We start from the raw sequence: 15,210 nt of genomic DNA on the forward strand, positions 1-15,210 counted from the left end.
TCGACTGGGACAACACTACTATCATAGGGCAAGCCAGACAGAGAAGAACAGCCAGGGAATTCCTAGAGGCATGGCATTCATCCACAAACTCCATCAACAAACACATCGACCTGGACCCAATATACCAACCACTACAGCGGACAGCTGAAACTGACAACCGGAAGCGGCAGGGACAGACCACTATAAACACCGGAGGAAACATCAAAGACGTGCTTCGCAGGAGCCTCCCAAGCACTGATGATGTCGCCTAGCCAGGGGACGAAACGTTTGCAACAAAAACTTCCAGCTCGGTGAACAGAACCACAACAACATTAGAGGATGATGCATGAGGTTCCACTGTCTAATGGACTGAGAATGATGGTCTTTTCTACCTTGTATGTGCAAGAAAATGGTAAGGAAGCAAGGAAAGAGAAAAACAGTGAATAGAATAAACTCTCTAAAGTCACAAACAAATAGAAATTGCTCCAGGAACTTAGCAAGTCTGGCAGCATCTGTGTAGAGAAAACAGTCAACATTTTGGAACCAGTGATCAGTCTTCAGAACTTTGACTTTAAAATTGTCTCTATGTTGCATAAAGTTGAGTTTCTAATCTTCAAGTAACTGTATTCTTATGGTTATCTCAAAGTCACAAGAGATGAACAAGAAAACCCAGTTAGCAAGTTTCCATCAGTCCAAAGGTTAAACATATAAATGAACTAACATTTCCATAGCTGGTATGCAGACCTGTTTGAGTTACTGCTCTAAAATACTGCATTCTTTTGATTTAATTTGATTTGATTTCTTATTGTCACATGTACCTAGGTATAGCAAAGCTTTGCTTTGCCTGCAGTACATAAAAAGTGCATTAAGGTTATAGAACAGAGCAAAAAATATAATGTTAAGGCTGCAGAGAAGGTGCTCAGGGAGCGAGATCAACATTAAATTTAAAACTTGAGAGGTCCGTTCAGAGGTCTAATAACTATGGGGAAGAAGCAGTTCTGGAATCTATTCACATGTGTATGCAGACTTTAATATCTTCTGCCCAGAAGAGGTTGAAAAAAAGTATAACCCAGTTGGAGGAGTCTTTGATTATGTTGCTAGGTTTCCCGAGGCAGCAGGAAATACAGAGTCAATGGATAGAAGGCTGGTTTGCGAGACAGACTGGGCTGTGTACATGACTCTCTGTAGTTTCTTATGGTCTTAGGAAGAGCAGTGCCAAACCATGCTCTGATGAATCCAGAGAGAATGCTTTCTACTGTGTATCTATAAAAAAAGTAAGGTTTATACAAGGTTTTCAAGTTGTTAGGGCGAGTTGGCAACCTGCTTTCTGGAAGTCAATTAGGAGAGATATGTCTCAACACGATTCTTCCATGAACTAGACCAAATTGAGAATGGTCCACTAAAAGATAATGAAGGAAGGCTGTGTGCCCAAACCTGAGAGAATGGGTGAGATTCTGAATGATTACTTTGCATCAGTGATCACTGAGGAGAGGAACATGATGAATCTTGAGATTAGAGATAGAAGTTTGATTAGTCTGGATCATGTTGGCATAAGTAGGGAAGATGTGTTAGGTATGCTAGAGGTTATTAAGGTGAACAAATCCCCAGGACCGGATGGCATCTATCCCAGGTTGTTGAGGGAGGCAATAACTGGGGCCCTTTCAGATATCTTTGTGGCATCCTTAAATATAGGTGAGGTGCTGGAGGACTGGAAGGTTGCTCATGTTGTCCCCCTGTACAAGAAGGGTAGTAGGGATATTCTGGGTAACTACAGACCAGTGAGCCTGACGTTGGTGGTGGGGAAGTTGCTGGAGAGGGTACTGAGAGATAGGGTCCATTTTTATTTAGAAAAGAATGAACTTATCAGTGATAGGCAAAATGGTTTTGTGCAGAGGAAATCATGCCTTACCAACTTAATAGAGTTCTTCGAGGAAGTGACCAAGTTGTTAGAGGAAGGAAGGGCTGTTGATATGATATACATGGACTTTAATAGGGCGTTTGATAAGATTCCCCATTGTAGACTCAGGGAGAAAGTGAAGTCACATGGTGTGCAGGGTGTTTTAGCTCGGTGGATAAAGAACTGGCTGAGCAACAGGAGACAGAGAGTAGTAGTTTCACGAAATGGAGAAAGGTGACCAGTGGTGTTATACAGGGGTCAGTATTGGGGCCACTGTTGTTTGTAATATACATGAATGATCTAGAAGAGGGCACTGTTGGTATGATCAGCAAGTTTGCAGATGACACAAAGATTGGTGGAGTAGCAGAAAGCTTAAGGGACTGTCAGAGAAGACAAGAGGATATAGATAGACTGGAAAGTTGGGCGGAAAAGTGGCAGATGGCTTTCAATCCAGACAAATGTAAAGTGATGCATTTAGGCAAGTCTAATTCTAAAGCGAATTATATAATGAATGGAAGAGACTTGGGAAAAGTTGATGGGCAGAGAGATCTGGAAGTGCAGGTCCATTGTACCCTGAAGGTTGCTGCACATGCGGATAGAGTATGCTTGCCTTCATTGGAGTATAAGAGCTGGCAAGTTATGTTAAAATTGTACAAAACATTGGTTCTGCCGCATTTAGAATACTGTGTACAGTTCTGGTCGCCACATTACCAAAAGGATGTGGACGCTTTGGAGAGGGTGCAGAGAAGGTTTATGAGGATGTTGCCTGGTATGAAGGTGCTAGCTATGAAGAGAGGTTGAGTAGGTTAGGTTTATTTACACTAGAAAAAAGGAGATTGAGGGGGGACCTTATTGAGGTTTACAAAATCATGAAGGGTATAGGTAGGGTGGATAGAGCAAGCTTTTGACAAGGATTCAATAACGATAGGTCATGCTTTCAAGGTGAGAGGTGGAAGGTTTAAGGGGGATACACGTGGCAAGTACTTCACACAGAAGGTGGTGGGTGTCTGGAAACACGTTGCCAGCAGAGGTGGTAGAGGCAGGGACGGTAGATTTATTTAAAATGCATCTGGATAGATGCATGAGTAGGTGGGGAGCAGAGGAATATAAATGCTTAGGAATTGACCGGCAGGTTTAGACAGTACATTTGGATTGGTTCAGACAGTACATTTGGAGGGCAGAAGGGCCTGTTCCTGGGCTGTAAATTTTCTTTGTTCTCTTTGAGAAATAAGCAAATGAAACAAAAACAGGAATTGCTGGTGAAACTCAGTAGGCCCAAGAAGAAAGCAGACTTAACAAGCTATTGAAGAGTTGCCGTACACTAAATGTTATCTCTGCTTTCTTCCCATGGATACTACCAGTCCTGCTGAGTTTGCCAGCAATTCCTGTTTTGTTTCAGATTTCCAGCATCCACTGTTCTTAATTTCATATTAGCAACAAAAAGGTTTTCTATTGACTCAGGATATGATTCTTGCTGGCAGGTCAGCATTTGTTGCACACCCTTAATTTCCCTTGAACTGAAAAACTTGCTAAGGCATTTCAGAGGGGAGTTTATGGTCAATCACAATGCTGTTGATCTGGTATCACATGTAAGGCAGACCAAGTTAGGATGGCAGATTTCATTCCCTAGAGGATGCCAGTGAACAAGATGGGTTTTTATAGCAATCAATTGTAGTTTCAGGGTTACAATTACTCGCTTTTGATTCCAGATATTTTCATCTATTGAACTTTAATTCTATCAGATGCCATGGTGGAATTTGGACCAGAACCCCAGAGCATAAGTCTAGGTGTCTGGATTACAAGTTCTGTGACATTATCATTATGTCATATTCTCTTTTGTTGATATATTTTATTTACCATTCACTATTATTAGTTGTGGTATTGCATTTTGTTCTTACTTTTGCATAAATTTGATTTACCTTAAGATCAGTGTGAAGACATGCCACCTTTTTGGCTTCAGCAAGAGCCTTAAGTTGTTCATAGTCAACTGGCTTATACTTCTGACTTGCAAGGCCATATTTCATTCTTATAACCAGTTTCTCTAATAGAAAATTATTAAAGCATTAGAAATTTCATTGCAGTGTCACGATTATTTGTGCATGGAAAGATGAAATATAAGAGCACATAAAAATATTGGTTTTGAATTTGACATCTTAATTCTTCCACAATATTCCAGATTCGATCTTACCTGGGTTATGTAAAACTGAAGCATAATCTCCTTTCTTATGAATCAATTCCCTTCACAATAAATTTTAACATTCTATTAGCTTTCCTAATTACTTGCTCGGCCTACACATTAGCCTTTTGCAGATCATGCATTTATATTATTTACCTTATGTTGCCTCTGGTTCATTTGGCAATTACTTTCAATAGGTATCCTCTAGCTCTTCACTCTTAGGAATAGAAATGGTTTCACCACATCTAATTTGTCCAGATCCCACATCATTTCAACATTTCTATCAAATATTCTCTCAATCTTTTTTTTCTAAGGAGAACAGTTCCATCTTTGCTAATTGCTCCATTTAACTGAAGTCTCATTCTCGGAATCATTCTCATCATTGTTTTCTGTGACATCTCTATAGCTTTCACATATTTCCTGAAGTGCTGTGCTCAAAGTTGAACACATATGAATAGGAAGGGTTCAGAGAGATCTGGACCAAATCCTGGCAAATGGGACTAGGACAGAATGGGGTGTCTGATTGGCATGAATGAGTTGGACTGAAAGATCTATTTCCATGTTATAAAACCCTATGACTCTATTATCACAATACTCCAGTTGATGTTGAATCTGTCTTTATAAAGGTTCATTAGTACTTCTTTGCTTTTGTACCCTATGTTTCTACATATAAAACCCAGGAATTCATATGCTTTTCTAAGCACTATCTCAACCTGCTGTGCCACTTTCAACAATTCATCAATATTTTGGTCCCTCTACTCCTCCACTCCCTTTGAAATTGTATCCTTTGTATTGCCTATTCTGACTCTTCATACCAACATGTGTTACTTTCCACTCCCCTGCACCCATTCCATCAGTAATGTCTTCTCAAAATCTACACAATATTTCTAAGTTTTGTCATGTACAAAGTTTGAACATGTGCCCAAGTCTAGGTCATTAAGAATAAAATAAAATTTTGTTTTAAAATCAAAATTCATAAATCAGAAATGGTGTGGTTCTAATCCTGATCACTGGGGAGTCCCATTATATTCCTTCCTACATTTTGAAAAACAAACACTACGTTCTGTCTCCTGTCACTCAAACAACCTCGTATCCATGCTGCTGCTGTCCCTTTTACTCAATGGGCTCGACTCTGTTGACAAGCTTGTTACATGGTACATTACCAAATACTTTTTAGAAATCCATGTACAGCACCTCAACAACATTGCCTTCATTAAATATTTGTGCTACCTCTTCAAAAGAAATTACTCAAATTAAACACTTTTACACTTACATTCTTCCTGGGATGAGGGAATTATTTTATGAGAAAAGAATAGACGGATTGAGTATATATTAACTGGAGTTTAGAAGAATAGGAGGTAATCTTATTGAAACAAATGATGCTGAGAGAACTTGACAGGATGAATGCCAACAATCTTGTTATGTGAGATACTAAACTTTAAAATAAGGTGTCTTCCATTTAAGATGGCGATGAGGATGAGATTTTTTCTCTGAGGGTTATTCATATCTGTAACTGTCTTTATATTTTTAAAGCTGAGTTAGATATTGACTAATAAAGGGAGTGAAAAGGTATAGGGGCTAGATACGGAAGTACAGTAGATGCCACAACCAAATTAGACATGATCTTATCAAGTGGTGGAATAGGCTCAAGACTCTGAATGGCCTACTCCTGCTCTTAAATTGTAAGTTCATATGTTTTCTTGATTAACCCACGCTTGTTCAAGTGATTTAATTTCTCCTAAATTATCATTTCAAAAAGCTTTGCCACCAAATAAGATTAATATTGACCAGCCTGTAGTTGGTGGGTTGATTCTTATATTTTTTTTTGAACAACAATCTGCAATTCTGTTCTATTCAAGCACCATCCTAAGTGGTGGTGGACTGGAAGAATACAGCCATTACTTCACAATTTCTAACTTTATTTCCCTGTATCTTTGTTGCACTTAATCTGGTTCTGATGACTTAACAATTTTAACACAGGCAGTCTGTCTCAGTATCTTTATCTAACCAATTTTTACCCAATCTAGTATTTCAACTATCTTCTCATCCATTACGGCTTTGGCAGCAGCAGCAACTTCCTCAATAAAGACAGATGCAAACTGCTCATTTAGTACCTTTGACATGCCCTCTGCCTAGGTCCCCTTTATGGTCCAAAATCACCTTTGATATTTCTTTTTCAACACCTTTACTTTGTTGATTCATATGGATTACTTTAATTGCTTGTTGTTCCACTTTTGACAGAATATGCAGCTCCACCTCACTGATGCAAAAGTATTTAAGTGGAGGACATCCTCTTTTATTGGCATAATGATTTTTAAATCCATTGGAATTATATTAATTATGAAAATTCACAAAATATATAAAATCCTAGTGTCAAAATGGAAAAAAAAAATTAAAATACTGTCAAAATACAGTTAGAAGTCAGACTCAAAACACCTTGAAATGTTGACAATGACATTACACACAATATTGAATTTAGTATGTTTTGATTCATAATTCTATTATTATTGATTCTTCAGTTAACATAACAAATATTATAGAAAATAAAGGATAAGAAAAGTAATCCAGTGATTAATTTTACAAACAACAACTCAAGAGTATTTTCAATAAACATTTGGTCTCAACAATAGATTGTGATAACGTACCATCAAATTAATGAACTGTACTCCACCAAAATGGGGTTTAAATTATTTGTGTATTTCCTGAATCTAATTTTATCCTCACTATCTCCATTTAAAGTCATAGAGATATACAGCATGGAAACAGACTCTTTAATCCAACTCATGAATGCCGACGATATCCTAATTTAATCTAGCCCCGCTTGCCAGCATTTGACTCACATCCCTCCAAACCCTTCCAATTCATTTACCCATCCAGATGCCTTTAAATGCTGTAATTGTACCAGCCTCCACCACTTCCTCTGGCAGCTCATTCCATACACACATCACCCTCTGCATGAAAAAGTTGCCCCTTAGCTTCCTTTTATATTTTACCCTGAACCTATGCCCTCTAGTTCTGGACTCCCCCACCTTGGGGAAAAGACCTTGTCTGTTTATCCTATCCATGCCCCTTATGATTTTATAAACCTCTATGAGTTCATCCCTCAGCCTCTGACGCTCCAGGGAAAACAAATTATTTAAATATATGATATGTTGAGGATCAGCTAGCTTTGAACAAAGTGAAACACTGGGTCCGTATACCTCAGAAGATCACTGCCTGTACCAGCCCAGACATCAGTCAGAATTGGGAAAGCTGGAAGATTTTTTCCTTTCTGAAAATGTTATCTTTGAGCTATGATAGATGACTTAATGCACTAATGAGGAAATCAAACCTGGATTGAATGGGTTACAAAACTGAGTAACTAGGTGAGTTACTATTAAAGAATATTCATAAATACCTGCATCATCTGCTCTGTGATTTGTGATGAACATTCGAAGATCCCTTCCACTCATTGCTCCTGAGAAAAAACAGTTTACCCCAGTTTTATACATTGAATTTTTAAAAATTCAGAGAATTGTAAAGACTATTTATTTTGGATTGTAGACTAAAATGTTGGAAAGGATATTGCTTTAAACCAAGCAATGTGTGCAAGAAGATGTTACAATTTTAATAAGTTACTAGAACTCATTATGAGTTGGATGTACAATGTTGCCTTTTTCAAATAGTTGGGGGAGAATTCCAGAAGCATTGACTCCAGGTGTGTGTATTCAGGCAGTATTGCCTAAGGAATGTCCTTTGCTTGATTTTTCATCTGAACAGCTGTTGTGTGGGGCTCAGCATAGCAAAAGCCACTTGATTAGCTCCTGGGAAAGTGGCTACAGTCCTGGATGTGAATAATAGAACAGAAACACCTAACCTGTTAAAACCAAAAGCACCTCAATCTCAAGTAACACAAAAAGCTCCAAGGAATTATTCTCGCTATTTTCCTCTAAGTTGCTGACTTTGCAAACTGCCTGTTGAAAGGAAAAAGGGGGGCAGAGGTTGAGGAAACCACCTTCAGAGACACTAAAAGAAGCAAATTCTCAACCAGTGAATAAAAGACAACATCAATGTGCAAACAAAGTCATATGATCAGCAGAAAATGAAAGAAAGTGGCAGAAACCAAAAAGAAACAACTCTAACTCCTGCAGCCCAGATTGATGTTATTACACACCGTGGGCGGCACGGTGGCACAGTGGTTAGCACTGCTGCCTCACAGCGCCTGAGACCCGGGTTCAATTCCCGCCTCAGGCGACTGACTGTGTGGAGTTTGCAAGTTCTCCCCGTGTCTGCGTGGGTTTCCTCCGGGTGCTCCGGTTTCCTCCCACAGTCCAAAAAAGATGTGCAGGGTCAGGTGAATTGGCCATGCTAAATTGCCCGTAGTGTTAGGTAAGGGGTAAATGTAGGGGTATGGGTGGGTTTCGCTTCGGCGGGTCGGTGTGGACTTGTTGGGCCGAAGGGCCTGTTTCCACACTGTAATGTAATCTAATCTAAATCTAATCTAATCTAATCTAAATTGTTTCTCTTTTTCTTTTCCTACCCCTAATATTCTTGTCATGTCTCTTATGTTCGTATTATGTGTATAGGAATTCTTTTTAAAAAGGGGTAGAGTTGAAGTTATAGATTTAGCAATTCACAGTTCTTTCTTGCCATTGATTGAACTCAATTTGATTACAACAATTAGTGATTTTCTTATGAATGATAAAAGCCAGCTGTGCATATTCTTATAACCTGAATTACATAGGTACAATTGGAAAATTCAAAGTTTTAAACAAATTTCCACATTTGTGACAACTCCAGAAACAGTGGAGTTTGATTTCCAGTGCATTACTCCTATGAGTCGTGACAAAATTCAAGTATAGTCATATGAAATATTAATCTATATAAAATTGAAGCAACAAATTATTTAAGATTTAGAGTTACAATTCAAAATGGAATACATTGTCATTGAGGTTTTAAGTTATTCAGCATTTTCTGGGTTTTTTTGTTTCATTTAACACAATCATCTTTATTGATTCCCTATCTTTAATGGTGTGAGTCGAAGAGTGTGGTGCTGGAAATGCACAGCTGGTCAGGCAGCATCTGAGGAGGAGAGTTGACGTTTCGAGCATAAGCTCTTCATCAGGAACTTTCTCTTATCTTTAATGGTTGTCAATGTAAGTTAAGTATTACAGGCAGAGTTTTACAGGGAAATGAATGGCTAGAAGTGTGGTAGAATAGGTCCATCTCAACATCAGGAATAACATTCTGTATCCTTTAATTAAGTTCCAGTCAAGGCAAAATTCTCACAAGAGAATTGAAAGTCGCCTATTAAGGGGGACTGTTGCTCACTAATGACTTTATTAACTGCACATCTTGTTCAATTAATAGGCAACTTTCCATCATTCCAACTGCCATTAATTCTTGTCATGGAAGCCACAGAAAGTATTTGGCAACTTCAGTTCACTGCTTGCTCTGGAGGAACTCCATGTTGAACAGCAAGCACCAACATCAGGTATTCACTTCGCACTTTATTCCAGCCTCAGGCGACTGTCTGTGTGGAGTTGCACATTCTCCCCGTATCTGTGTGGGTTTCCCAGGGTGCTCCGGTTTCCTCCCACAATCCAAAGATGTGCAGGTTTGGTGAATTGGCCAACTAAATTGCCCATTGTGTTCAGTATGTGTAGGTTAGGTGCATTCATCAGGGGTAAATGTAGAGTAACAGGGTAGGAGAATGGGTCTGGGTGGGTTACTCTTCGGAGGGTCAGTGTGGGCTTGTTGGGCCAATTAGCTAGTTTCCACACTGTAAGGATTCTATGATCTCAGGGTACACTACATGGGTACATACACCCTATATACTACCCCAGACATTGGCATCTAGCATATGTCAGCCTCTAAAAACCCTAATGACAGATTTCCAATCCATTTACAGTAAGCTTCTGCACTTCGCTGTTGTACTTCAGGGTTCAATGGAAACTATCTTGTAACGGTCCAGCAAGAACAGTTTGTGTTCAAGTTCAGGTACCCAGCCCATTGACTGGACCCGACTTGCTCTTTTCACGTTCACTCACTTTAATCCTATTTGGATGCTCAAAGCATTCATGCTTGCCTTCTCTTTACTTGCATTTATCCATCCTTCCAGAGGTATCAAACTGACAGTTCTGCTGTACTGCTATGCCATTTAGCACAGACATGAAACCAAGCAGCTTGTCATGGTTGTCCGCAACCTTAGTTAGGTCAAACAAGATAACATTTGGTCAGGGACTTGGACACAGTCAGCTGCTCAGTGGTCCAAGTCAAGATCGTCTCATAAGGAGTTTTCAGCCAAATGTCAGGAAGCCTGGCACCCATCTTGACATTTCCTGTCCTATTGTAATCTGTTTCCCTCCTGGAATGACTGAAAGGGGCAGGTACTAAGAAAGATGAAAGTGGGTGGCACAGCAGTGTAAGTGAAGGTGTCCCAGATCTGTAAGTAGGCAGCAAGGAGGGCATGCTAGATTAGTGCTGTTAGGGGATGTGAGTTATAGCAAGTGAGGGTTGATATTGCAGGCAATCGTGAGAACAGTACAGCATGAGCCTTGGTTGGAGATGGGTACAGTAGCAGAGACAAAGTGAGTATGAATTTTTGGAGAGAAAATTGTGGTGCTTACACTGGTGGAGTGAAGGCCATTGACCATTTTCCTACAGTGCTGTGGGTTCCTCCAAAGACTGCACTGGCCAAAATGGCAACCTCGGACCAAGCTGGCATGCTTTGGTGTAATGGCTACATGGTTGTTCCTGGCACCAAATTGTTCAATAAGTCATCCAGGTCCCCACATGCAAATCAGGTCACTAATTTTTCCTTCTCTACCATGTCTGGAGCTCATGTCCGTGACCATGCATGGCAGGTCCAAGCAGACATAGCCTGTCTGGATGCGCAATGGCCTTTTCAAGATGGCGTTAGGGTTGCTGGACCATTTCTACAAAGTTGAATTTTTAACGGTACAAGTGATAAAACAGGGCTAGAATCAGATAACATGGGCGCAATAGGAGCAGAGTAAGTGGTTAGTAAGGTAAGTTTTATAAGATGTGGCAACGGCCTCATTGGCCTTGCAGAGAGAAACTCTTCACAAAACTCGGTGAAACTGACACTTCGCCAAAGAAAAATGAAAATTCAGCCGCTTTAGTACTTTTACTGTTCATATTATCAAACAAAATGATAATAGAATATTTCTTGTAATTTGAAAAGTTTTAGTAATAATATTAATATATACAGCTAATTGATAAATCTGCTTTGGCACGAGTTTTCAAAAGACTTTGGAAAAGAATCAGAACAAAATGATTTGGTTTAATGATCTTACCTATTACAATGTTGTGGCTCTAAGCTCTCAGCATACTATATTGGTGTGATTCGGAAACTTTGGGAAAGTTCATTGCCACATACTTTTGTATTGGCATTAGTCTCAGCTACAAGTACCAAGTGGTGATGGCTGGCCACATGATGTCTTTGGTAGAAGATAAGCTTGATCTTGATGAAAAGTAAATAGTTTTATTATTTAAGCTAGCTGAATTACATCTGGGATATAGGATGTCTCTTATAAGACATCAGGTTCAACATAAAAGTGCACATTATAGTTAGCTACATTGACTTAGCATTAAAACACACTATGAAAAACTATACAAATACTGGTAAAGATACACAGTTCTTCCAAAGAACAGTCATAGAGATGTACAGCTTGGAAACAGACCCTTCAGTCAAACTCTTCCATGCCAACGGATAACCTAAATTAATCTAATCCCATTTGCCAGCATTTGGCCCATATCCATCTCACCTTTCCTATTCATGTACCCATCCAGATGACTTTTACATGTTGTAATTGTACATCCACAACCCCGTCTGGCAGCTCATTCCATACATGCACCACCCTCCGCCTGAAAAAAGTTGCTCCTTAGGTCCCTTTTAAATCTTTCACATTTTACCTTAAACTTATATCTTCTACTTTGGGCTCCCCTCCACAGGGCAAAAGACCTTGACTCTATCCATGCCCCTCATGATTTTCTAAGGTCACCCTGCAGCCTCCAGTACTCCAGGGAAAATAGCCCCAGCCTCTCCCTATATCTCAAACCCACCAACTCTGGCAATATCCTTGTAAATCTTTTCTGCACCCTTTCAAGTTTTACAACATCCTTCCTATAGCAGATAGATCGAAATTGAAGCCACTTTTCCGAAAGTGGTCTAATGTTCTTCCTATCTTGATTGGCAATGCCTAGCTCATGATGTATTAACCCTTTCAAGTGCTAGCTATCTTATACATGTTATTCAGTGAATACATGAATCTTCTAGCCCAAACATGCCTCAAGTTCAATTCCTGGTCTCTAATGAGATAACAGCTACAAGCTGTTTAACAATAACTTGGATTAATATAGTTCCTTTGATGTAGCAAATGGTGCTTTACAGGAAAGTATAACAAACTAAACATTTGGTCAAAGAGGAAGTGTTTCAAAGGAAAAGAGAAATGAACAAATAGAGAAACAGAAAAATTCGTAACCTAGGGCTCAGACCATTGCAGGAACATGCTTCAATGATAGCATGAAGGAAAGGATTGGTAGTGAAGTTAATGATATAGGAAGGAAGAGTGTCTAGATGGTTGTACAGGTGGAGGAGGTTACAAAGATAGGGAAGGGAAAGACCATGAAGGATTGGAACACTAGAATGAGAATTTAATTGTATGTATTAAATGTATTTTAATTGTATTAAAATGTATGTTTGGTTAAACTGGGAGCTAGCAACCATAAAGTGTGATGAATCAATAAGACATGAAGCAGCAGAGTTTTGAGGAGCAGTCCATGGAGTGTAAAAGATGGGCAACCAGTCAGAATTACATTGCTCAAACATTGCACATATTGCATTTTAATTAATTTAATTTTCTTTTGAACTCTTTTGTCTTTTTAAGAGCCTTATGACTTTTAAGTTAGTTTAATTGACTGTTACATATTTATTTAAAATATAAAGAGACTGTTGAAACGCTGAGGAGACACGCTGATATAATGAGTAAGTCTAGATTAAATCTAGTTATTGACTGGTTTTCTACTTCCCTGTATGCCTTCAGAATGAAAATATAGCAGAAAATACTGCCTTAAGGTAAAAGCTGGGAAGTGGTGGATAGGAAATCAAATTCTAATGAGTTACTTTCATGAATAATGGCTGAAATTAAGTGTAAATTACCCACCATGTTCTTGGAATCTGAATTTTGTGAAAGGTGGGGAAAAGAATTTAATGGCTATGTGGACTTGGACTAACACAAGGACTAGCATAGTTTCTTTTATTTGGGGGGGGGGGGGGATCAAAAAATTGGAAATGAAGTATTTTATCAGCTAGCTGACAATTTGTTTTGGATTTTCTAAGCTTCATGGATGAAATTTACTAGAAAGACCATCTCTTAGATACCAAATGAAGCATGGTTAAATTGATAGATTTCAAAAGGTGAATGGTTAATAGGGCAATGTCATGGACCTAAAGACTCAATTTCTGTAATAGCTTCTACAATTTAGAAATTTCTTTATGGTGAGTCACATTTAAATTGCTGACTCTGCTAAGGTGTTAAATAGATGGTTCTTGGTCTTAACTTGTGCTCGAGACGAAGATAGCCTTTTTTTTTAATCAAATCCCTGCTCTTTGGAAAGATTCCTGGAAAAGTAGAGATTTCCAGCAGCTTTCACAAGAATGAAGTTTTTTTTTGCAGTTCTGGCTCTACAACAGAATTGGACTAACATTTGGTGAATGAATCCCAGTAACATTCAGTTGTTGTTTGGTTTTATGCTCATTATCCGGCTTCTGAGTGAGTCAATACCTAAATTGGCAGGAATCTGAAAGCAATGATGCCAATGGAAATACAACTAGTTGAGGTTGAATATAGTGATATGGAGAATGTTGAATGTCTGCAGTTTAGTTCATTGGCACAATACTACAGTTCAATGCATCATAATATTTGACTGCATTTATTGCACAAATGCAATAATTTGTTTATGTAGTAATTACAACAAGATCAGCCAGCTGGACCTCATAGAATGAGTCCCCTGATAGGGGCTGTTAATCTCGTCTAATTAGAGAGTCTGACTGACATAAAAAGGTTGTCAGATATTGATTTGATGAGACAGTAATATAGTCAAGGACTATTTGTGTATCGATAGAGGACTTGGTGATGGGGTACTCTTCTTTAGAATTATTTTGGTTCAAGTGAATCAGACTATGAATTTTATAACGTGACTCTGAATGTTTTGGTGACAATCTTTCACTCATCACTAGAGATTGAAAGTAGTCATGTCAATAAATAGGGAAAAAAGAATTCCTGCTTTGTCCAGAAACAAGGTGCTGAAATGTTCATTCAAAACTCTCAAAATTACTTGTGGCTTCAAGCACCGGTTAATGAACTAGATGCAAGATATTGTAAAGTGACCAGCCATCTAACAATTAGCTAATCCCTTTACAAAAGGAGAAAGAAAATGTTAACATGAGAAATGCACAGCATGAAATTCCTAGCAGGCTTATACTTTGTTTTCTTTTTTAAAAATCTGGAAATACTCATTAGGCAGCACCTGTGGAGATAAATAGAATAGGATCTTCGGTTGATGATATTTTCTGGCTTTGAAATATTAATGATAACAGATTTTAAGTACAAAGCTTACGGATGGAACTTGGAAGGGAGATCTGTGCTTAGAGAGACTAAATAACAAATGGGATGGTTGCATAAAGCAAAAGGAATAAAGCAAAAGCAAGTAAAGGAATAAAAATTCTGAGTATAAATTGGATTAGTAGAATCATCACTAACACTACTATGTGAAAATAGGCGACAGACTACAATCTGAAATCAAACTCAACAGTAGCACTTAAGCTTTGGGCATCAATCTAGAAGTGATGTGCAGTTTGTAGTTTTGATTGTATTTCATTATAACAATGATGAAGTTGGGAACAGGGAGAAGTATTGGCATGGTCTCAGAATTAATTGAATTTAAGGTGCCCCACTAGAACGTTGCTGTAGGAATGGTTCGTTTGGAATGCTGATAAGGGAAAGAATAGAAATATACTTGGATGATCTCATTCTGGAAGAGGTGGAAATGGCAGATGTGGAGGTTGTGGACAGCGAAGAGCACAAGAAGAAGCTAATCTTTTTGGGAGGGAGAGAGAGAACAAATCAGACACTACCTTTTCGAGCATTTTTGT

The 15,210-nt window shown here is 38.7% G+C and overlaps 2 protein-coding genes across 8 annotated transcripts in view; one reads left to right on the forward strand and one right to left on the reverse strand.

Annotated features, from left to right (window-relative positions):
• Positions 1-15,210, reverse strand: part of LOC122551617 (coiled-coil domain-containing protein 148-like) — a 101,234-nt gene that overhangs the window by 85,511 nt on the left and 513 nt on the right. For 3 of the 7 annotated variants that reach the window (XM_087989079.1, XM_087989077.1, XM_087989078.1), the window contains exons 2-4: positions 11,351-11,517; positions 7,450-7,509; positions 3,796-3,917 (exon numbers count right to left, since the gene is read on the reverse strand). The exons of 1 other annotated variant lie outside the window; for it this stretch is intronic. In XM_087989079.1, coding sequence (XP_087845205.1) covers positions 3,796-3,917; positions 7,450-7,504 — 177 coding nt within the window. In that variant the 5' untranslated portion in view covers positions 7,505-7,509; positions 11,351-11,517. The remainder of the gene's footprint in view (positions 1-3,795; positions 3,918-7,449; positions 7,510-11,350; positions 11,518-15,210) is intronic. 3 more of the 7 variants (XM_087989080.1, XM_087989081.1, XM_087989082.1) reach the window with 3 other exon arrangements.
• pkp4 (plakophilin 4) overlaps positions 1-15,210 on the forward strand; it is a 276,311-nt gene that overhangs the window by 23,101 nt on the left and 238,000 nt on the right. The window lies entirely within an intron of this gene.

This window comes from Chiloscyllium plagiosum, unplaced genomic scaffold, assembly GCF_037043375.1.
Source record: "Chiloscyllium plagiosum isolate Xiang-an unplaced genomic scaffold, Cpla_swu_hap1 HiC_scaffold_7, whole genome shotgun sequence".
Taxonomy (NCBI): Eukaryota; Metazoa; Chordata; class Chondrichthyes; order Orectolobiformes; family Hemiscylliidae; genus Chiloscyllium; species Chiloscyllium plagiosum.